At 43.2% G+C, this 20,394-nt stretch overlaps 1 protein-coding gene across 4 annotated transcripts in view; it reads right to left on the minus strand.

The window, feature by feature from the left end:
• The window catches only part of LOC117825893 (serine/Arginine-related protein 53-like), a 126,082-nt gene that overhangs the window by 103,513 nt on the left and 2,175 nt on the right, over window positions 1-20,394 (minus strand). For all 4 annotated transcript variants that reach the window (XM_034701871.1, XM_034701872.1, XM_034701870.1 and 1 more), the window contains exon 3: window positions 16,492-16,614. In XM_034701871.1, coding sequence (XP_034557762.1) covers window positions 16,492-16,614 — 123 coding nt within the window. The remainder of the gene's footprint in view (window positions 1-16,491; window positions 16,615-20,394) is intronic.

The following is a 20,394-nucleotide window of genomic DNA, read 5'->3' on the forward strand; positions in this document are numbered from 1 at the left end:
CAAATTAAATTTACTGTAGTTAATAGAGTGAGCCTATGCTGCTAAATGTCAATTTCCTGACCAAGTCCTTCCCCTTGGAGAATGATTAGCTAATTTGAGGCTGGGGATAAATGGGCTAATGCAGGACACACACAGATAAACAGGCACAGTTGGACCCCATGCCAAGCCCTTCCCCTGCTTTACATTTCATTGGCCTTATTATCTCTGGGGAAAATGGGTCCCCCTATGGCCTAAACATATTTTCATTTCTAATAAAAGGCCCTCGCTGGTGGCCCCCACACATAACCCCCCCCCCCAATACCCCACACACACACATCCACTGCCCCCTCATACCCTGCTTCCTCCATTCCTCCCTCGTTTTCGCCGTCCAATCCATTAAATCGTAGCTCTGCAATTGGCTGGGCCCATTTTCCTGGTGAATTATCAATAGAGTAATTATGCTGCATGTTGGGAGCTCGGCTGAAGCTTATCGTCGCTGACCCCCCGGTGCGCGCCGGGATATGATCCCTCACCACAGCCCATTGCGGTAATTATGTGGTCGGGTGTGAAGCTGGATGGTGTGTTGCCCCTTATCAGTCTGTATTCTATTTCTGTTTTCATTGAAAATTGGACATTAATGGCAGCTACGCGATACCACTAGTGTCAGATACAGGTGAACGACTCCAATGGAATCTGACCCAGGTTAAATCATTATTCATACAGCGCAGAAACACACACACACACACACACACACATACACAAAAAAGGAGCAATCATCCTCACTGTTCCTTTCACCTTATCTTCCTCCCTATTGGAGCAGCAGAGACAGACATTCATATTGTTTCTTTGCTTCCCCTGACCACCGTCCTCTGCAAGGGAGACCAAAGAAAAGTTGTGTCCACATTGTATTTGTCTGCTGGGAATACAGCAAGTGATGTTCTCAGAGATCCCCTGAGCAGCGTCCCCGTCCATTAGGCCGGTGTGGCCCAGCAGTGATTAATGGCAAAGTAACTTTAACCCTATCATGTTTCAGTGGATGCTGGCGACAGTGATCGCTGTCTGACTGGAGTCTCTCTTACTAATAATACATTAAAAGCTTCACTTAGCGCTGGACCGGGACACACAGTGGTTTTGTTGTGTTTAAATATCTGTTTACAAGAAAGATTTTGTGGTAATCATTAGGAAGAAATAGGATTGATCATTATAATTCAGCAAAATTCAAATGGAAGGGCTGTCAGTGTGAACACGTTAACAAATGCAATTATGGTCAGCTTTCTTTGAATTTTTGAGTCCAGTGCGGTTTTGTCCTTTTTGGCCCACCGTAGTAAAGCTACGGCAGCATCTTCCTGCTGCCACTTGTGATGAAAAATAAAGACACCCCTGCCCCTTGAATGGCACATTTCACTTTAAAAATCTCCCAGACGGCTCAATTGACAAGTCAAAAGTAATATGGACTTTGTGTCAAACTGAATAAAAATATCACTGAAGTACTTTGAGTACACGTGGATGAAACACATGTCATTGCATTCATTTGATTCCCAAATCCAGACACTGGTACAACTACTTTAAATTGTAAGAATGGACTTTTGAACTATTGAAATTCAGCGTTAATCAAGATAAGAAAAAGAAAAGATAATAATCTTTTGTCCGGCCTATTAAAATGTAAGAGTTTATATCACTGCATGCAGATAATGGAAGAACAACTAGGACAGCAAATAGAGGCGACTGTGTCATACACCACAGATCTTCTGAATTTGGCAAATCAGCCCTCTCTATTAGAGCAACAACTGCTTGGAACTCATTACTGAGTAAAATCAGAGAGTGCTGCAGCTTTGCTGAATTTAAGTCCAGGATGAAATCATGGCTAAAATGCACCCAATCATGTACTCATCACACTTAAATATAATTAGTGTAGTGCTTTTAGCTATTTATATTTTATCATTGTGTTGATAGTTTTGATGTAAATGTATCCCTGTTGTTTTATAGTAGTTACATATTATTGTGTAGCTGTTGAAATTATGTATTATTTGTTTTTAACAGAGGCATCACCTCTGTCTCCTGCCCAGGGACTAAAGATGTAAATTAGCTGCTAGCTAACTCTGGTACAACTAAATGGCTGTACACTGTCCCTGTTGAAATAAACAAATAAATAAATAAATCTTTCAATCATTTTGATCATAAAGTTGTACTGTTTGTTTAAACTTGATTATGAAGTTGTCTATATATATTTAATTTCAGGCCAAATTTGACTTCATGATTTTGTGAATAACTACAAGTTTTGTGGGTCATAGATGGAAGTGCATCCACCTTTTCATTGTTTGATTTTGGGGGGGGAAAATTAGGATATCATTTGCCTCTACAAGCAACTACAGAAGTAGACTTTTTAAAATAAGGGCAGAAATGCACTGTTTTCACATTTTAAGTTTTCAGGACAATAAGTGAATAAAAAAGAAAACAGAAAAATGACAGTTAAAAAAAGAGTCTAGTGGACCAAATGTGGTGCACTTATAACAATTATAAACTGTGTTTTGTCTCTCAATAATAAATATTATGATATGCCTTTGAACAACTTTACCTGTGACATGCAGGGTGATGAATGGTGGTGCCATGTACTCTTAGGTTTAAAGTAAAGGTTGTACTGTCTAATGAACAAATGATGAATGCAGATTTCTGAAAAAATTGGCTCCAAATAAAACATTTTATAAAGTACTAAAGGTGACATCTTGAAACCTTGAAACTTTGTTCTAATTTTAGTTTTTTCTTCTTTGTATTGACAGTGTTTTTTACTGAGCTGTCTTTAGACCTTTTAAACAGTAAAACGTTAGATTTGAGTGCTTTCCAGCCACACACACACACACACACACACACACACACACACACACACGCACACGAAGGACTGCAAAAAGCTTGCCAGCAGACTTTTCCAAGCGACAGACAGATTGAAAAAGAAACGGGCCTATTGAAAGTGAGAAGATCCATATTTGAAGAACTTCATTAATGCGCTGTTCCCCGCCGAGTTATTTCCAGTGACAGAGCACACAGCAGCAGCTTCATGTTCGAGTTAAAAGTAACTTTTCTTTTTTTCTGCTATTTCAATGTGTCTAAAAGCACCTTGAATGAGCAATGTGCATTTCCTGCTGCCAAAAGACGTGGAAAACAGCTGTTCCTGCCCGACGCTGCCTGCTGAATGGAATGCAAATATGTTAACCATCCAGAATTTATTACTTTTGAGTGCTCTTCAAACGCAACGGCAGACACAAGTTTAATTTATGATATTCCTCTAATTATGAGAGCTGTTGAAATCATTTCCCAAGCTGCTTCCTCCTTCCAAGCAGCCACATTATCTGTTCCCTCGGTTCACAGTACACGCACGCTCACACACACAGACACACAGTCAGTCATCCTGCATGCACACCCACACAGAAACATAAATACACACACACACACACTGAATTTCACACGAGGAATCAGCCCAAAGTAGCTGATTGTGAGCGCAATTAACACAGCAAAGGCAGAGCATGAAAGATCCACAGATATGTTTTTTCCTCGTCCCCCTCTGCTTCATAAAAGCAATGTTTAGATTTGTCATAATCTTCGGTTTGCTTTTCATTTAGCCGTCGTCAACACAAACGTCTGCAATGCCCGGCGCCGCTGTGAAGCCTAAATGAGACCCCATGCAGGCCACCCACTAGCTGCCCCCATACCCACCCAAACACACACACAGAAACACACTCAGACACACACACACGCATGCACAGTTACAGCCAAAAGCCACAAGGTCAAGTCATTTAGCAGAGTTCAAAGACCTTCAAAGCCGCCTCAGATCTATATGAACCTACAACGAGGGAAAAGATGACTTTCTGCACCAGGATGTGGTTTCCATGTGTGTGTATTTGGCAATGTGTGCAAATGTGTTGATAACCCCGGCGTCTTCATTGCCACATATGCCCGGTGTCACTCAGCCTCTCCATCGCAATCCTAAACTTGGCCGTCTGGTGTGCACCGGCGACCTCTGACCCTTGCGCGGCCGCAGCTCGACATGACACCCATTAGCAGCTGGAGCCGAGCAAGAGGGGGAGGCGAAGTCAGCCACTCAGCCCAGACACCGGGTCAAGTGGGGGTCACACCCAGACTAGGTGCTAACTTGCCAACTCGCTCGCAGCCACTCACGCAATCGAAGCCCACTTCTCCCCACCCCCCCCCCCCCCCCCCCCCCCCCCCCCCCCCCCCCCCACCCCCCACTCCTTCAATCCATCAAGACCCGGAACAATTAGTTACACCAAGTCAGGAGAGAGTTGTTTTGGTTGTCACTGCCTCCATCTGTGAGAGGGTGGAGGAGAAGTTATGGGAGAGGGAGAACAGGAGACTCTAGGTGAAGGACGGGAGAAGGTTAAGGAGGGAGAGGTAGTGATGAGACAACAATAAAAAAAAAAGGGTTAAGAAAGTCCGGGAGTGGAGTAAGAAAAAAGAGGTTAGAATGAAAAAGGAGAAGAAAAAAGGAGAAGACAGAGCAGACAGCCGTGCTTCACATCAAGCTGGCTCCAATTAGCAGGTGTGCTCTCAGACGCTCGCTCTCCCTCTCTCTCTGGTCAGGGAAGATGTATTTTTCTGCCTTTTATACGCATGTATTTATGAAGTGGTGGGAGATCTGAGGGCCCTTAGCATAACAGCCTTTTATTGTTTAAATGTGGACCGCTCGGCCCTGTGTGCTTAAGTGATTTAGGAACCTCACAACTCCGGTATAAGAAAAATCATAAACGCTGAGACAAACCATGTGGGTGGACTGTAAAAAGGCACCGAGGAACGGGCCGACAAAAAGCAGACACACATTCCACTACTAAAGGGAAACTACACTTAATTAAACACCCAAGACACAACTGGAAAAGTGCCCTGTTAAAAACATAGCTCTATTAAACCCCCCCTCCTTTTTCAGCGGAATAACATAAAGTTGTCTTCTGACGGAACAGAGGCTTGTCTCATAAAGAAGTTTCTAAAAATCTTTTTTTTTTATGAACTGCTGTCAAGATTGAACAAGGAGGAGGAGAGAGAGAGATGAGCACAGACTGAGAGATGAAGAAATGAATAGAAAGAGAAAACACTCCACCCTCTGAGGGGGAAGAAAAGCGGCTCCCCTCCACAACATCTGTCGCTTCTCGTAGACTACATGTCCCATGCACAGAATTAGAAGTAGCCCGTAAAGAAGGCAGGTTGTTCTTTCTTTTACTATCCTGGTTGGTGATTCTTGTGAAGCATGACAGCACAGACAGTGAGCATATCGACCTTTTCAGGGCTCTGAATCTTGGAAAAGAAGGAGCAAAAGCTCTCCATAGATGTGTTCAATGCTCTGAGAAATACTGTAAGGATGTACTGGTGGCATAAGGTGGCAGCCAAGGTCTCAATACTTTTTACAGAATTTTCTCTGATTTTGGAAGATCTTTTGCACGAATGGGAAAAGCAATCGATATTCAAGTGCTGGAGTCAAAGATTGATCTGCTGTGCCCGGCTGAAAGCACGATCCAAATGATGCCACACGTTATGGCACAAATGTGAATCATTACACATCTGCAGTAGCACATGAGAGACAGCATGCACACTTCCCAATCCCGCTTTTTCTCAGCTTTCAGAGGAATCTGGCAAACGTCCACACCGACGAAACTGTTGACTGCATTTAAAATAATTACATTTTTCCTGCTTTGATTCCAAGCCAAAACCACGCCACGGAGTTCTCTGTTCAACCAGTCACAGAAGCGTTCTGCTCTTTGTTCAGCCAATCACACGACAGTTGGCCACGTATCCTTTGGACCATCCATCTATCTCCACTTCCTCCTCATGTCCTCGACTCTGCCAAACCCCCCAAATGGATAGACGGAAGAAAAAGAAAAAAAAAGGAGAGACAATTTTCAAAAAGGAAAACTGGTGCGCATGCTGAGAAAGTGTTTCATTACTTTCAAAAAGATTGTCAAGGTTTCAGTCAGGGCGCACATGAGCCCCGTTTCATTTCTCGACCATTCTCTCTCATTTTTCTCCTCTTTTTCCACAAATAAATTACTAAACGTGTGAGTGAAACCACATGTGAGTGTGTGTGAGTGTGTGTGCGTGTGTGTGTGTGTGTGTGTTTGTGTGGTTCCTCTGCTTGTCTTAAGTGAACTGACAAGTGCAGGCAGCAGTTCCATTAGCTGGCAATTTGCTCTCAAGTTGTCCGGGGAGAAGAAGAGGAGGAATGACGGTGTGTTTTTTTAGCAGGACGACGCACATGGCTCTGCTTAGGACGAGTTAAGTGAGGTGCTCGCACACGTAATCCCAGGCCATCATTCAAACACTCGAGGTCCTACGTGTGCATGTGACGCAGCCAGAATGGGGATCAATGACTGAAATTATGAGAATGTAAATGTAATCTAAAGATGCACATATATCATGCTTGAAAACGCTTTTGATAAATGTTTGTTTAACACAAGTATTAATCTGAAAATGACCATGCCAGCATATTGTGAAGACAAACTATTTAAGTGCTTGCTCTGAGTCCCACAGAGTGATGTCGTCCATATGGTTTAAGCCAGAGCATAGCCAGAGTACAAGGTAAACACGCCTGACTGAGGTTTGTCCATGCATGCTCTCTTAGCTCGGGTCTCTGCGGACCAGCTCAAAAGCTGGCCACTGAATCACACACGCCGCACATAAACATACCTCCCTCCCTGTGCATGTGTGCATGTGTGTGTAGCATGTTTAAGAGTGAGAAGAAGAACTGTGGACAGACGGTGGCGTTTATCCGTGCATAAATTAAGAGCTGAAGCTGATAATTAAAAGGGGGGAAAATAAGCACAGATAAAATAAAACTTTGCTAATCGGCTACTTGGCAAGGTGACCTCTGGGTGCACCGGGCGTCGTTCTAGGAGCTGCTGTCCTGCTGGGCGAGTGGCACAGGGGGGCAATGTGCAGGTCTGGCTATGAGCAGCAGGCAACTGGTACAGCCTCCATCGCCTTTTACCTCTCTGTTTCTATGTATCAATGTCTCTCTATCTCTCTCTCCCCCCCTCCTTCCCCGCCCAGAGCGTTATTAGACCCAGGGCTCCGCTGCGGCTCCAAACAGCTCAATGACAACACACAGGGCCTGCCAATTAGAAATAATTAGACAGTCATTTCAGTGGCAAGTCTTTTTAAGTGCATATATAACGATGCAATGATGCTTATTAGCCGGCCTGAGCCGGCGAGGACCAGGGCCTCAAACGCTTTGGCGCTGCAGAAAATAATTATGCCAGTGATCACAAAGCGAGCTGCACATCTCTGTACTTCACCTCCACGCGTTTCAAAAATCCACTTCATTAGCTCCCGTAATTAATCCTCCATTAATTGCAGGAAAAGCCCAGTTTACCTCCCTTCGTTTCTAATTATCATCTTATAAATAGTTATGGTTCTAATTAATGTGTTCATTAGGCAGGATATTTCTCTCAAAGCCTCGCTGGGAGCCAAAGGTCCGGCTCGGCTCTCTCTGAAGCCTAACCAGCCAGAAGGTGAGGCCATCCTGCCTGCATTTGCTTTTATTTTACTACATTCAACCTCCTAATTGGCATTTAAAACCCAATTTGGAAGAACTTCAAGAAGCTTAAATGGGAGAGAGAGACAGAGAGAAGGCAGGACGGAAAGAGAGAGAGAGAGCAAGAGAGAGAGAGAGAGAGAGAGAGAGAGCAAGAGAGAGGGAGATACATTTGGTGTTCGTTTTCCTATGCCAGAGCTAAAAAGCGTTTGTCTCCGTCTTTCTCTTGGTCTGGCCAGACGGATGAGGCTTTTCACTGACACAAAGTGAGCACAATGAAAGCTGATTGTACGGTAGTAGTCTTTTGCTTTTTTACAGGTTTTGTTTGCTAAACAGTGCAAGTGTGTTTCTACAACAGAACCAACAGTGGGAGGGTCCCACTTTCTGCGTTTCAGTCATCAAACAGCCTAATTTAGTCTTTGGTATACAGACATAAAGTAACGACTGTAGTCTGCTGTCTATGATACTTCAATTGATCACAAAGATTTGCGTTTATTCATACAGCTTTCAAAAAGGAGAGATGCTCGACGTACTCAATGATTAAAGCAGTAAACTTCAAAAAAAAAAAAAAGTGACGCTTTGGTTCTGAGTCTGCTTTTGTTTCATTACAAATTCTACACCAAATTTAAGGGTTTTACTTTATTAAAAATGTATTCCACCCATGATGTAGGTAAACTAAACCAGACATCGTGCTCGAGGTTACAATAATGCTCTATGCATCATTTGAAAAACACAAGCTGCATTTAATTTCTGAGCCCTAACAACATATCTAAGTACCTGTTACATTAATTCATCTATCACCTAAAGTCTACAGAAAACAATGGTAATTATCTTACACATTACATACAGACAAGTTGATCTTGTGTGTATTGGTGTGATTGGCTATCAGTGACTGAGCTCTACGGTATGATCCTTTAACATCCTACTTATTCATCCCAAAATTCATCTGGATGATCTTCGATGTCTGCAAAACTCCTTTATTCCAAAGGTATGTTCAAACAAAAGTTTAGCATCATGACATTATCAAATTTAAGAGTGTGACATTTCTTTCTGTTTTTTTTAACTTTCTGATTCAACATTAGAAAGTGTGTGTAAGTTATGTCTGGTCTGATGAAATCATCTCTCTTCTTTTTCAGCCACCTCTCCATCCAGAGCTGCAGAATAACAGTCTTTCTGTGTCATTACTCCTAGTTTGTTTAACAGATGGATAAAAAGAGAAAAGGGACAACTCTTTGATGTTTAACTCGTCTTTGTTTGGGACCATCAGACTAACTCCCTTATTTGATCGTCTGTGTGAGAGGACTGGTGTGAGTGTGAGTGTGTGTGTGTGTGTGTGTGTGTGTGTGTGTGTGTGTGTGTGTGTGTGTTAGACTCTACAGCTAGGTTTTTACCCAGGGGAGAGGGCTAGTGTGTTGTGAGCCTGCAGGATGGAGGGGAAAGGGTGGGGTGGAGATGGGGTTGAAGGGGGGTTGGCGGCTTGGCAGAAGTGAGAGGTGTTGGGGGGGGTTGAGGTCGGGGGAGAAGGGGGCTGGTGGGGTGGGGTGGGGGGGGGTTTCCTCTGGCGGTAGAGGGGAACACTGCTCGCGGCTAGGCGGGGATGAAAGAGGCTGTCTGTGTCAGTCACTTATTCCTCCCTTTGGTAAATAAAGGTTTCTGACAACAAAGCCGAGCAGCGCTTGACTGGCCTTTACAGCAGATAAATAAAAAAGACAACACAGAGAAAGAGAGTAAGACAGAAAGAGAGAGAGAGTGAGTGAGGTGGGGAGAAGAGAGAGAAACACAACAACAAACGTGTTCAGATCTCACGACTGGAAGCATGTTGATTTTTATGGAGTCGGGAAGACGCAGACGAACTAAACCAGGTCATCTTTCAGTTTAAATCAACACTTTGCAAGTCCAGTAATAGGGGAAGAAGGAAGAAAGAGCTGGATGTCATCCTGTGGAAGGGGAAGAAAGGAAGAGGAGATGTTGAGAGACAATGGGATAACAGACAGGAGGATGAGAAGCAGACAGGGGCCTGCTCTTGAATTCCACCACAGTACACTTTAGACTTCACTGAGACCACTAGAAAGCTGCAGAGAAACTGAAATACTGCAACATAAAAGAAGAAAAGTTTAAGGGTTGTTTGCATTCTTCCTCATCTTATTTTCTATCCATCAGCACTGCCGTTTATTCTACATGCCTAGCCTTCAAAAAGAAAAAAATAAAGACAGATCTGAGCAGCTTGTTGAGGAAACCAGATTTCACTTGTCATATCCTCAAAACACACTCAGGGCTGTTTCCCTTATGAAGCCAGCGACACCTAATACCACCTGCTACATCACACACACACTCCACACTCTGGGAATAAATATATGCTGGACAGAAAATGCACAGGAACATTTCCACCCTGCCACCTGACGGGGGAATTGCTGATCCAGGTGCAATGAAAATCTAGGAGGCCATGCAATAAAGTTACTGATTTTCCTCCCCACCACCTCTTGTCTTCTTGCATCGTCCTTTTTCTCTCCCCCCCTTCTCTAAGACCTTTCCCCACTTCTCCCTTCGGTTCCTCACCTCAGCCCTCACTCTGTTCCCAAGCTGCCTGGATGACCTTGCGCGCGCTCCGTGTCGGGGCAAGGCAGGAAAAGCTATCTAGCAGATGTACGACACCTCATCTCATACGGGGGGAAAATTGCTGTGCGAAATAAATACCGGGCCATCGCTCAACCCTTCCATGCACACTCACTTGCATGCAAGTACACACACGTACACACACGTACACACACACACACACACACACACACACACACATGCACACGCCCTCAGTCCTTTTCTGATCTGGTGTAGGAAACGGAGCTCATGTTGTGGAGGTGAAACATCTAGATTACCTAGCTCTAGCAGCGGCAGGACATGACAGGTCGGTTTCATCATTGTCCCCTTTATAACCAGCAATGAAGCTAGCTGGCTCCATGCACGACTGTGTTTTCAACTGTGACCTCTGACCTCTCTAAATCCTGATACATGAAGTCTTGATATATTCAGGACATTCAGGCTCTGACACTTTCAGGAACTTGCACTTGACGCATGCACTTCACAGCAGGAGATTATGTGCATCAGACACACCCTTTGGTTTACGTGACGGGGGTAGCTGGAGAGTGCATGCTAGAGGAAGAAGGGGAGGAATCTTCTGTAAAGGTGTGTTAATACCACTGCAACATGTAATAGCAGACCTGCCAACACTCCCGATTTAGGCGCAGTCTACCGCTTTTTAATTTTTTCTCCCGCTGTGTTATTTCTCCCAACAATCTCCCTATTTTACATTGATGTCAATCAAATGAGTGTCCCTTAAATTCTTTTTCAAGAAGTCCTCTACTTGAGCCTTATATTCAAACCCCCAAAACGTCCACCCCTCCTCTACCTGTAGATGATTTGATCCAAAAGATGCTGCATGAGATCGTTTCTGACCAGCTGAAGTGTTTATCCATCCCTCATTAAAGTGGTTTAGCCCTGTTCTTGTTAGCTAACTCAAGTTGTGACTTGCAATAACGCAGCATCCTCTTTAAAGTTCACAAGGAGAGTTTAGAGCTGTGTGAATCTGATGACAGTTAGAGTGCTGACAGTGTAACTATCACAATATCACAGGTAAAGTTATTTAAACACTAAACTCTACCTGATAACCTCAGGTGGAGACACAGAGGAAATCTCTTCCTTCTTTAAATAAAGAGCAGAAAGCAGCAGAGTCGGAGGATGCAGGGGTTACTGTAGGTCAGATAACGTTTAGCTGTATCTAATAAATAGGACTTAAAGGACCCAGATACATGACTTTAAAAAGCACATATAGCTGTAGATTCATGTTACAGAAACTCCTGCATTGAAATAATACTATAATAGTATTAACATCAAAATATGGTGTCAACGCAAACCACTATACCTGGAATATGTGTGTTACTCCTCACTGCAGTGGCTCACTCTACTCTCACTCTTCAACATGTTTATGTATTTTGTTATATTTGTAAGACATGGATTTTTTTTTATTTTGTATGTTTTCATTGCCATATTTTACTGCAAACCTTGAAATTAAGAGGCATTTAAAAGTATTTGACTTACATATCCGTTTATTAAATGTTATAATCTGCAGTTTAGGGTTATATATGGACGGGGCTGCTGGGCTGATTTTACGATACTCCTGAAAATCTCCCAATTTTTCACTGTCCAATGTTGGCAGGTATGGTAAGTGAATGCTTCTGCAATACAAATACAACAGTAGAGACAGAAGCTGAAAAGGAGATAGCAGAAAGTCCCTGATGAGATCACAAACATGTGTCATTATTTTTTTATTACAATTGTTATTACCACATCTTATGTTTCATAAAATCAAAGAGGAGCCCAATCCATTCACTCATGGAACTACAGTGTTAACACTGGGATGACATCTTTTGTGGAACTGCAGGAACTTCTGACCTTCCCAGAACTTTGCAGATGTTGTACTGGTCTTCGAATAGCATCACAATGCCACATGTTTCACCTTTTAAAATGTGTCTCATCCCCATAATCAAAAACTGCTGAGTGTGTTAACCTATGCTGCACAGAGAGGTTTATTACTTAAATGGATTTCACAAAAGCCACCAACCCTCTCAGACTGGCACAAGGTCATATTTGAACTGCTTCCCATGGAGTATTTGACATATTGGTCCAAAGGGAAAATTGGAATATTTCATCATATATGGACTCTGTTTCTTGATTATGCGGGGCCAAGATTATGTAATGTATTATGTAGGGTGCTTCCTATACCCAAGGAGTGATAGTTGAAAGATAAGGAGAGGCTCTGTTGTCTGTATCGATTTACTCACTGTGTACTGTATCTGTTTACTGTGTGTTTGATTTGCCATGTTGATAAGTCATCTAGTTAGTGATTTAAGACTGTGCTATGCCTTGTATACAAGTCTGTAGGAATGTGTTGATGGGGTGGGAGGTTGTTAAAGGATGGATGTGTTCATTTTGTGCGTGGGGGAAAATGTAGAATCTATGTAATATTTGATTAAGATGAAGATGTGATGCTTTATTGTCAATAACAATATTCTAAAAATGTGTCTCATCCACAGTCCAGTTCTGAACCAGTCCTGGCCTTGGTGCGTTAAGGGGGTAACAAAGACAGTCCTGACTTTTGTGGGCTATCCCTGCATGGTGGGTGGTGCGTTCAGCCTGCTATCTTCCTCCTCCAGGGAAAAGACCGATAATTAGAGGTCTCACTCTCCTCGAGAGTCATGACAGCAGCTCAGCGATGAAGGCGCTCTGGTGTTAGCAAGGCTAAACCCTGACGCTAGCACTCTGCCCTGCTAACTCAACACAGGCCTGAAATATTAATGAGGAAAATGTAAGCATTTGTGTGCGCCCTGCAGTACATACATGTGTGAGTATGCACAGAGGAGAGCATCTCTTTGATGGGTCAAGTGGGGGATTTGTCGCACCTGCCTTTCCTCCGTGTCTTCTGACAGCGCCTCTGTTAAGTGAATGAAGGACTGACAGAATGACTGACTGAGCCACACACGTTTAACCCCTGCTGCGACCGCCAATAAAAGCCCGGCAGTAAAGCCCGCCGCCGAGCTCACCTAAAGACGGGCCTGTGATCCCACTGTGATGAGAGGCTGCGTCGGCTTTGTTGGCCCTGGTACACCTTAGATCACTGTGTGCTGCTGCTGCCGTGCTCCGCTCTGCTCTCCCCCAGCAGACTATGGCGTCCCCCCACCCCACACACTCCTCACCCCCAAATGAACATGCATACACGCAAATCTGTGCATACATGCATGCGCTCAATCAACCTCACCGGTGCTGGAAAGCGCACACTCACACACACACATGCGTACAGCCTGATATGCCTGCTCACATCAAAGAGAATAAACATTAATGGCAAATAGGTAATCTGCTCCTCTTGTCTGTTTTACATTTTAGGGCAAGACTGACTGCCTCTGGGGGACCTGGGCCTCCTCTGATTGAGGCCAGGAAAAAAAGAAGAACAAGAAGAGATAGGGAGTAAGCAAGGATAGATGGTAAACACAAGATAGAGCATTATTCTTATTTCATGTATCTCTTTATTTTTTATTTATACATGAGAGATGGAAAAGAAGGTAATAATACTCCCTCCCTTCAACCCACGACGGCCCCACTATGGTCCCAATCTTCTCCCCTGCAATATTCCCATGCAGACGTTATTATTCTCATTTCTTCTGAATAATATCCCCCTCTCGGGCCTATCTGTTCTCTGTACCCGTCCTCGCTTTTGTCTTTCCTCTTCATTTTCCTCCTGTAGGATCTTCTCCACTCTCTCCCTCTACTGCACGAACTCGACCCATCCTCGCCCCGCTTTCCCCCCCCATTCTCTTCTAACTTCTCGTCCCCTCTCTCTTTCTTCTCTCCGGTCGGATCACTCGGTCTCCCTTCGTCTCCTCTCTTTCATATTCTGTAGGTGCTGCCCGGGTTACAGAGGCTGGGGTGGGGGGTGGCAGGCAGCACCTCATATCCTATCTGCGTATCAATCATGAGGTCCTGTCCACTCAATCCTCCTCTGATCCATCAGCCAGCCTCTCAGCCAGCTCGGGCAGCCTCATCCAGACACACACAAACACACACGCACACGCACACGCACACTCACACGCACACACACACACACACACAAGCGCACACACACACATGGCACTGACTAATGGCAGTCAGGGCACCTGTGCACAGTGCACACACCAACCTGCTTTCAATCCACAACCACAGTGCATGCAGTATCCCACCACAGAACTGTACAGTGCAGGATTACTAATACTAAAGTGGCTACTATGTGCTGCAGGAGAGTTGAAAATGCTGAACGCAGAATCTTCAGATGATTTGTGTTTATTAGTCCCAATTTCCAGCTTCAAACGTGGTCCCATTTGTGACCTCTTTTATAAATCACATTTCAGATATCGAACTGATGTATTTCTCAAATTTGTTTCAGAGAAATGACTGAAACAATAACAAATTATCATAAATGTTGCAGATTATTCTTTAAATTAATCCACAAATAGACTAATCACCTAATCAGTTCTCTTTAGCAGCATTTATTAGACGCTGATTCCATTAGATTGTTTCGAATGCTAAAATATGAGTGCACATGTGGCCATGGAGGACAAAGTTTAGCAGACGCAAACTGCAGCTGCCACCACATAACTGCATAAATTTATCATCAATGCCATCGTTTTGCACATCCCCACCTCCAACACCGCCTCCACCTCGAAACACTCCACCAACACCAGCCCAACCCACCTGCTCCTCGCTCACCGCTAAGCCGATTACACAATGCAACCCTCCTAATCACAGTGCGGCGTTTGTAAACACCAATGTCATCGACTGTAGTTCTAAATCTCCCCAAATCCCCTCCAGCCTTCATCTCGCACCACACAAGAGATGACATTTTTTAACTGATGTTTTAATCACCAGGGACTGCCAGGGAGAGCACTGAGAAAAAAAGTGTTCGGTGAAATTTTCTCCATAAATGGTTTCAGCTCATGACCCAAATCTGAAATATGTTTCTTATTCTAAAGTCAAAGAAAGTTCTGTGACCGTCAGGGTGGAGTGTGGTGTGTTTTTGCGACTCCATCAAGCACTCCTGTGTCAAAAAACGTCTCTGTTGCATGATCAATTCATCCTGAAACCTCTGTAATGAAGATATTAAAACACTTTTTCCCTTTGTGATTAAAATGATCTCTGCTCTCCCCCGCAGCCATACACAAGTAAACAAAGGGCCTCGCTCACGCATATATTATGACAACCTTTTCTTCGATTGTGCGTCCGTGCGTGTTTTTTATGTGTGTGTGACAATGTGTGTCTGTGCGAGTGTATGTGGGGGATTTAAAAAACAGCACAGTTTACTGGTTCATTAGCAACAGATTAGCTATGCTAATGACATGGACCACCACACACAGAGACTTTGCTATTATGTTTCTGAAAGGGAAACACGTCTGGCTATGTGTGTGTGTGTGTGTGTGTGTGTGTGTGTGTGTGTGTGTGTGTGTGTGTGTGTGTGTGTGTGTGTGTGTGTGTGTGTGTGTGTGTGAGAAAGAGAGGAGTGTGGTGGAGGTGTGTAAGCAGTAGTTTTGCATGAATTTGTCGGCCCCTTGCAAAAAAAAAAAAAAGGCCAGCTACACTAATAATAATCATAATTCAGTAAAGGAATTGTGGGTAATGGTGTTTTAATTGCAATAATGAGTGAAAGCAGAGCTGCTCCCAGAGGACATTTAGGGAGGATTGGTCTTGTGTGGCTCGTGACCTGCTGTCTTTGCGGGTCTCTGTTTCATTCATTCCCACAGAGCAAGACGAACAGACGGAGCAAACTGAGACACGAGTTCCCCGCGCACACACTCGCACATGCGACACACTCGATCCAGAACTAAGACACAAGTTTCCATGTGGCTCCCTCTGATGACATGAGGCATAAATACAAAAAGATGTGTTTGTTTACACTGAAGTAAACTTCCAAAAGTCTTATTGCTCTTTTAATAAGAAAAGTCTGCAATGAAATTCCACATACTGATTTGTAATACAAACAGCGAGTGAGCTTCAAGTCCAATTCTTTGGTCACTCCTCAATGACGCAGACATTGCTTATTTCTCCTTCTCTTCATGTCTTCTCCTCACTTTCTCAGTGTGTAATTCAAGCATGTTGTCCAAATTGTTGCTCAATACATGTCCAAAAATTGCTATTTTTCATCAATATTGTTATTAAATCTTTGTTTTTTGTTTAGTTTTTGCAAATAACAATAAAATAGCAACAATTTAAAGCAGGATATTTCATAAACCATTGCTAAAGTGTAAAGGAATTCAAAATACAGTGTAATTAAACTGATTTAGAAGTCTTCTTTGACTTTTCATACTTTCATTGTGTTGCTGGTTACTCTATACTGATCCACAGTAAAATTAAGCTGTGCAGAATAAACAGTGATCTGTGGAAGTGTTTGCCTGTGTGTGCATGTGTACCTCCTGTCTCTGCTGCGGGACCTGTGCGAGCGGTGGCCCCTCCCTTTGTCTCGCTCCGCGCTGCGACTCCTCCTCTTGCGAGATGAACTGTGGGACGAGCTGCTGCTGGAACGTCTTCTCCTCCTGGCGCACACAGACACAAAAACAAACAAATTTCATTTCTATTACTGGCAGGATCCTCAAAACTAAACATCAATCAGACAGCAGGGTTATTGTTTCTGCAATTAATCATTTTATGTTTTTGGCAAGTCTGCATCAGTGAAACATGTAAATTTGTTCTGAGTGTTTGGTGTGGTTTCACAAGGGGAAAAAAGCTCCAAAATTCACTGAGGATATACGTTTGTTTCGTGTAATAATTACAAGATGGTCTTACAGCATCTTTGTATAGATTATTTTATCTTCTGATCTATGAAACATTATCTTAAATGATCTCTCCTATAATTTCAATCTGTACTTTTAATTTGTTTTTATGTTCATTTCAAGAGCAAATACGTCCCAGACAACCTCCACATGAGCACCGCTGACGGCCACTTTGCATTAGTGAACACGCTCGTCTACAGACAGAGCAGCAGAGCCACGCAGGCTGCCCTACAGTTCCTCCACAGGGGCCCTTTGGTGCTCTGCTGTGCTTTAATGTGGCTACAGAGGTGTGTGTAGCTATTTTCCACGACTACTTTCCAAACACCGCTCACACTACGTTCCTATTGATACCATGTAGCAGGAGGCATTTATGGGGCTGAATGGAAATGCAGGAACCTCCTCTTCTGCTGCGCAAACAGTTTGAGCAATATTCATTATTTAAAATCTCGGCTTTTGTTTCACCAAAGCTAAAAACACGCCACCAAAAAAAAACAAAAAACACAAGGTCCTACGGGAGCTCTTTAAGATTGAGGAAGAGCGAAAAGGAATGCAATACAAATAACAGAGAGGCTGAACTATCAAACCAGATTTGTACCACTTAGAGAAGCGCAGGAAAGATACATTAGTATTCCAAAGGCTGGATCCCATGAGCGAGGTCCTCATGAAATAACTTCCACATCCCTCATACAGCCGCTTCACACTTTACACAGAGAAAACACACAGTAGTGAGCTGAGTTTTTTTACACAGGCTCACACATTCCCTCTAAAGCCTGTGAGGACTTCATGTATTGCACACTTAATAGCTAGAACACTTGGAGTGGAGAGTGTGTGGGTTAACGCAGAAGTCTTTCACATGAACACTTCACACTTTGATGACTTCTGTTCACTCACACACACACTTCTGTTTTACCGCATGTGAGGTCCCTCTAGTCTATACCATGTGTGTGCACAGATTGGGAATGCCTGCACGTGTGTGGCCTATTTACAGAACTTACACACTCACACAAGGTCTTGGTTAATTGATCAAAACGTATGGCTAATAGATGAGGGACTGTGATCCCAGGGTTTACACAGCCCCACTCCCCCCTTTGCAGACAGGCAATGACTTCCAATCAGCAGTAATGGACCTTGACCAAGCCTCATAAATAATTACTATCAACTGGCCTTGTCTGAGCAGCCACACACAGCCAGTGGCAGCTGTGGATGGATGGAGGGGGCCAGGTCCAGCTACTGGCCACTTGTAAAGATGTCTGATTATTACTGAAGCACCCCCCCCATCCCACCCCTTCTGATAAATTACAAAGAGTGGTATTTTGTAAACATGAGGAAAGGCTTTTAAAGCTGGTGCAAGCGTGTGACCTTTCATGTCTCAGGGAAGACACGCCTTCAGATTTCACTTGTTTTCTAAGAGCAGACAGAATGAGTGATCGAAAAGCATCTCTCCCATCATAAAATGCTTCAACTTTAAAAAGTCCTCTAGCCAAAAAACAAAAGCAAAAGTACCTGTTTCACCTTTGATAGTAGTTATTTCACACTTTACTTTGCATAAATTATATAAGGAATTCAAAAAATATAGACTCAATATAAATATGACAGGGAAATTTCAGATCTGGATCATACCAGAGCAAAGTCCTTCACTGCACTGGTTAAAATTGAAAGCCAGTTCCAAATCGTCCCATCCATCTAATCTATGTGCTTCATCAGCTTTTCAGACTATTTTGACCAATAGTGACACGTTATTCTGACTGGGATTCTCGGCCACGAGAATTGAAGCCAATGCGGAAGTGTTAAAAACTGCAGTTCATCAAGTGTACGCTTGAGGCTGGCTCTGGAAGTACCTGAAATCACATACACACCAATTCAAAAAAGCCGATCTTTACAGCAGAAATAAACAGGTTTACAGCCTGGGACAAAAAACGAGTGTAGTCTGGATAGCTCATTTCTGTAATGGCACACACTGTACGGGGGTGAATTTTTTCATAACGCTGCAATTTTGAAGGTATTAGGTTATGAGATTTCCATTATGAGAAGCACAGCTGATTCGATTGACAGGCTGGAACATTGTAGCTGTTGCCTAGAAGGCTCAAAGCCCGCCTCTTTACCTCACACACTAGCTTGACAGCAGCATATCCAATATGGCTCCCGTTGACGATTGGCTTCAAAACAGTGCTTTGCCCAAATAAGGACATGACTGACTTGACTCCTGGACGGGAACACATAGCTGTTGGCTAGGAGGCTCAAACTCTGCCCCTTTACGTCACACTCTGCCTGGTTGAGTTCCGCATTTCCAATATGGCTGCCGCCGACAATTGGCTTCAAAACAGCGCTCAGGAACAGATGGGTGAAGTCACGGATACTACGTCCATTATTCATACAGTCTATGGTTATGCATTGAAGAAGACCATCAAACTCCTACGTCCATGTTTAACCTTGCAGGTTATATGGTTGTAGCATGGACCTAAACTAACCACAGTGGACACCAATCTAACTTTTTTAGAGTTCAAAAGTAAAACTTTTTTTAATATAAACAACTACTGCTTTGCAGTCAGAGAGTAGCATGTATTTGTATAGTAATAAGAGGATTACATGCTACCTAAACAGACTCTTCTAGAATTCAAAATGTCTCATCTGCAATCTCAGGATTCACAGTCAAGTTTGGGCCCCACACTGACTTACTTCAAAGAATGTTGTCTTGTGTTCAGAAAGAGTTGGTCAATGGTTGCACTAGTGTTTTGAATTCAATGATTGGGAACAGTCACTTAAATTACACTTCTACTGTACACTTTTCACAGAAGACAGGAAAGCAGAAAGCACAGGTGTAAAATTAAAATTAATGACAGCTTCATTTTTTTTACGCCCTGATAAGCCTCTATAAAATGGAATGATTTTGAATGTTACAATATCTGTGCTATTACTACTCTATCTTATCAAAAAAGCATAGCAAGCGCAGCCATTTAAGGTATTGAACCTATCATGGTTATCAAAATTCAATATCAGTCAGATGACGGTGCAGAATCTAACACAAGCTGTGTTATCATTTCACTGGAAAGACATTAGACTCTGAGAGTTTAACAGCTGTAGGTGGCTGCAAGTCACAGTACCATACATTTTAGCCTCCAAGAGATCTGTGTAATTTATAACTTGCAATAAGCCAACATACGATTAAAGCTGCTGTTGGTAGTCACAGAGAGAGGGACTTAAAAAGTCAACACTATCCCTCCCAACCAGATCGGCGTGTGCAGGCTAAGGTGATTCTTGAGCCTGGTGGGACAGCTCAAGGTGTTGTAATCCTTTTCTGTCCATGTTCATCTGTGGTGGCGGGAGGAGGAGGGAGGCAGAGGACTCAAGAGGTTACAGGATACTGTGGACCAAGGCATCAAAATAAATACATAAAGAAGTCAGGAAGAAGAGAAAGTAGAGAAATAAAGAGGTAAATGAATAAAGATAAAGTAAAGTAAAGAAAGAGAAAGAAAAAGAAAGAATAAAGGAAAATAAAATAAACTAACACACATCGGTGTGTGCAGTCATGATAGTGCCTGACTC

This window comes from Notolabrus celidotus, chromosome 14 (assembly GCF_009762535.1).
Source record: "Notolabrus celidotus isolate fNotCel1 chromosome 14, fNotCel1.pri, whole genome shotgun sequence".
Classification (NCBI taxonomy): domain Eukaryota; kingdom Metazoa; phylum Chordata; class Actinopteri; order Labriformes; family Labridae; genus Notolabrus; species Notolabrus celidotus.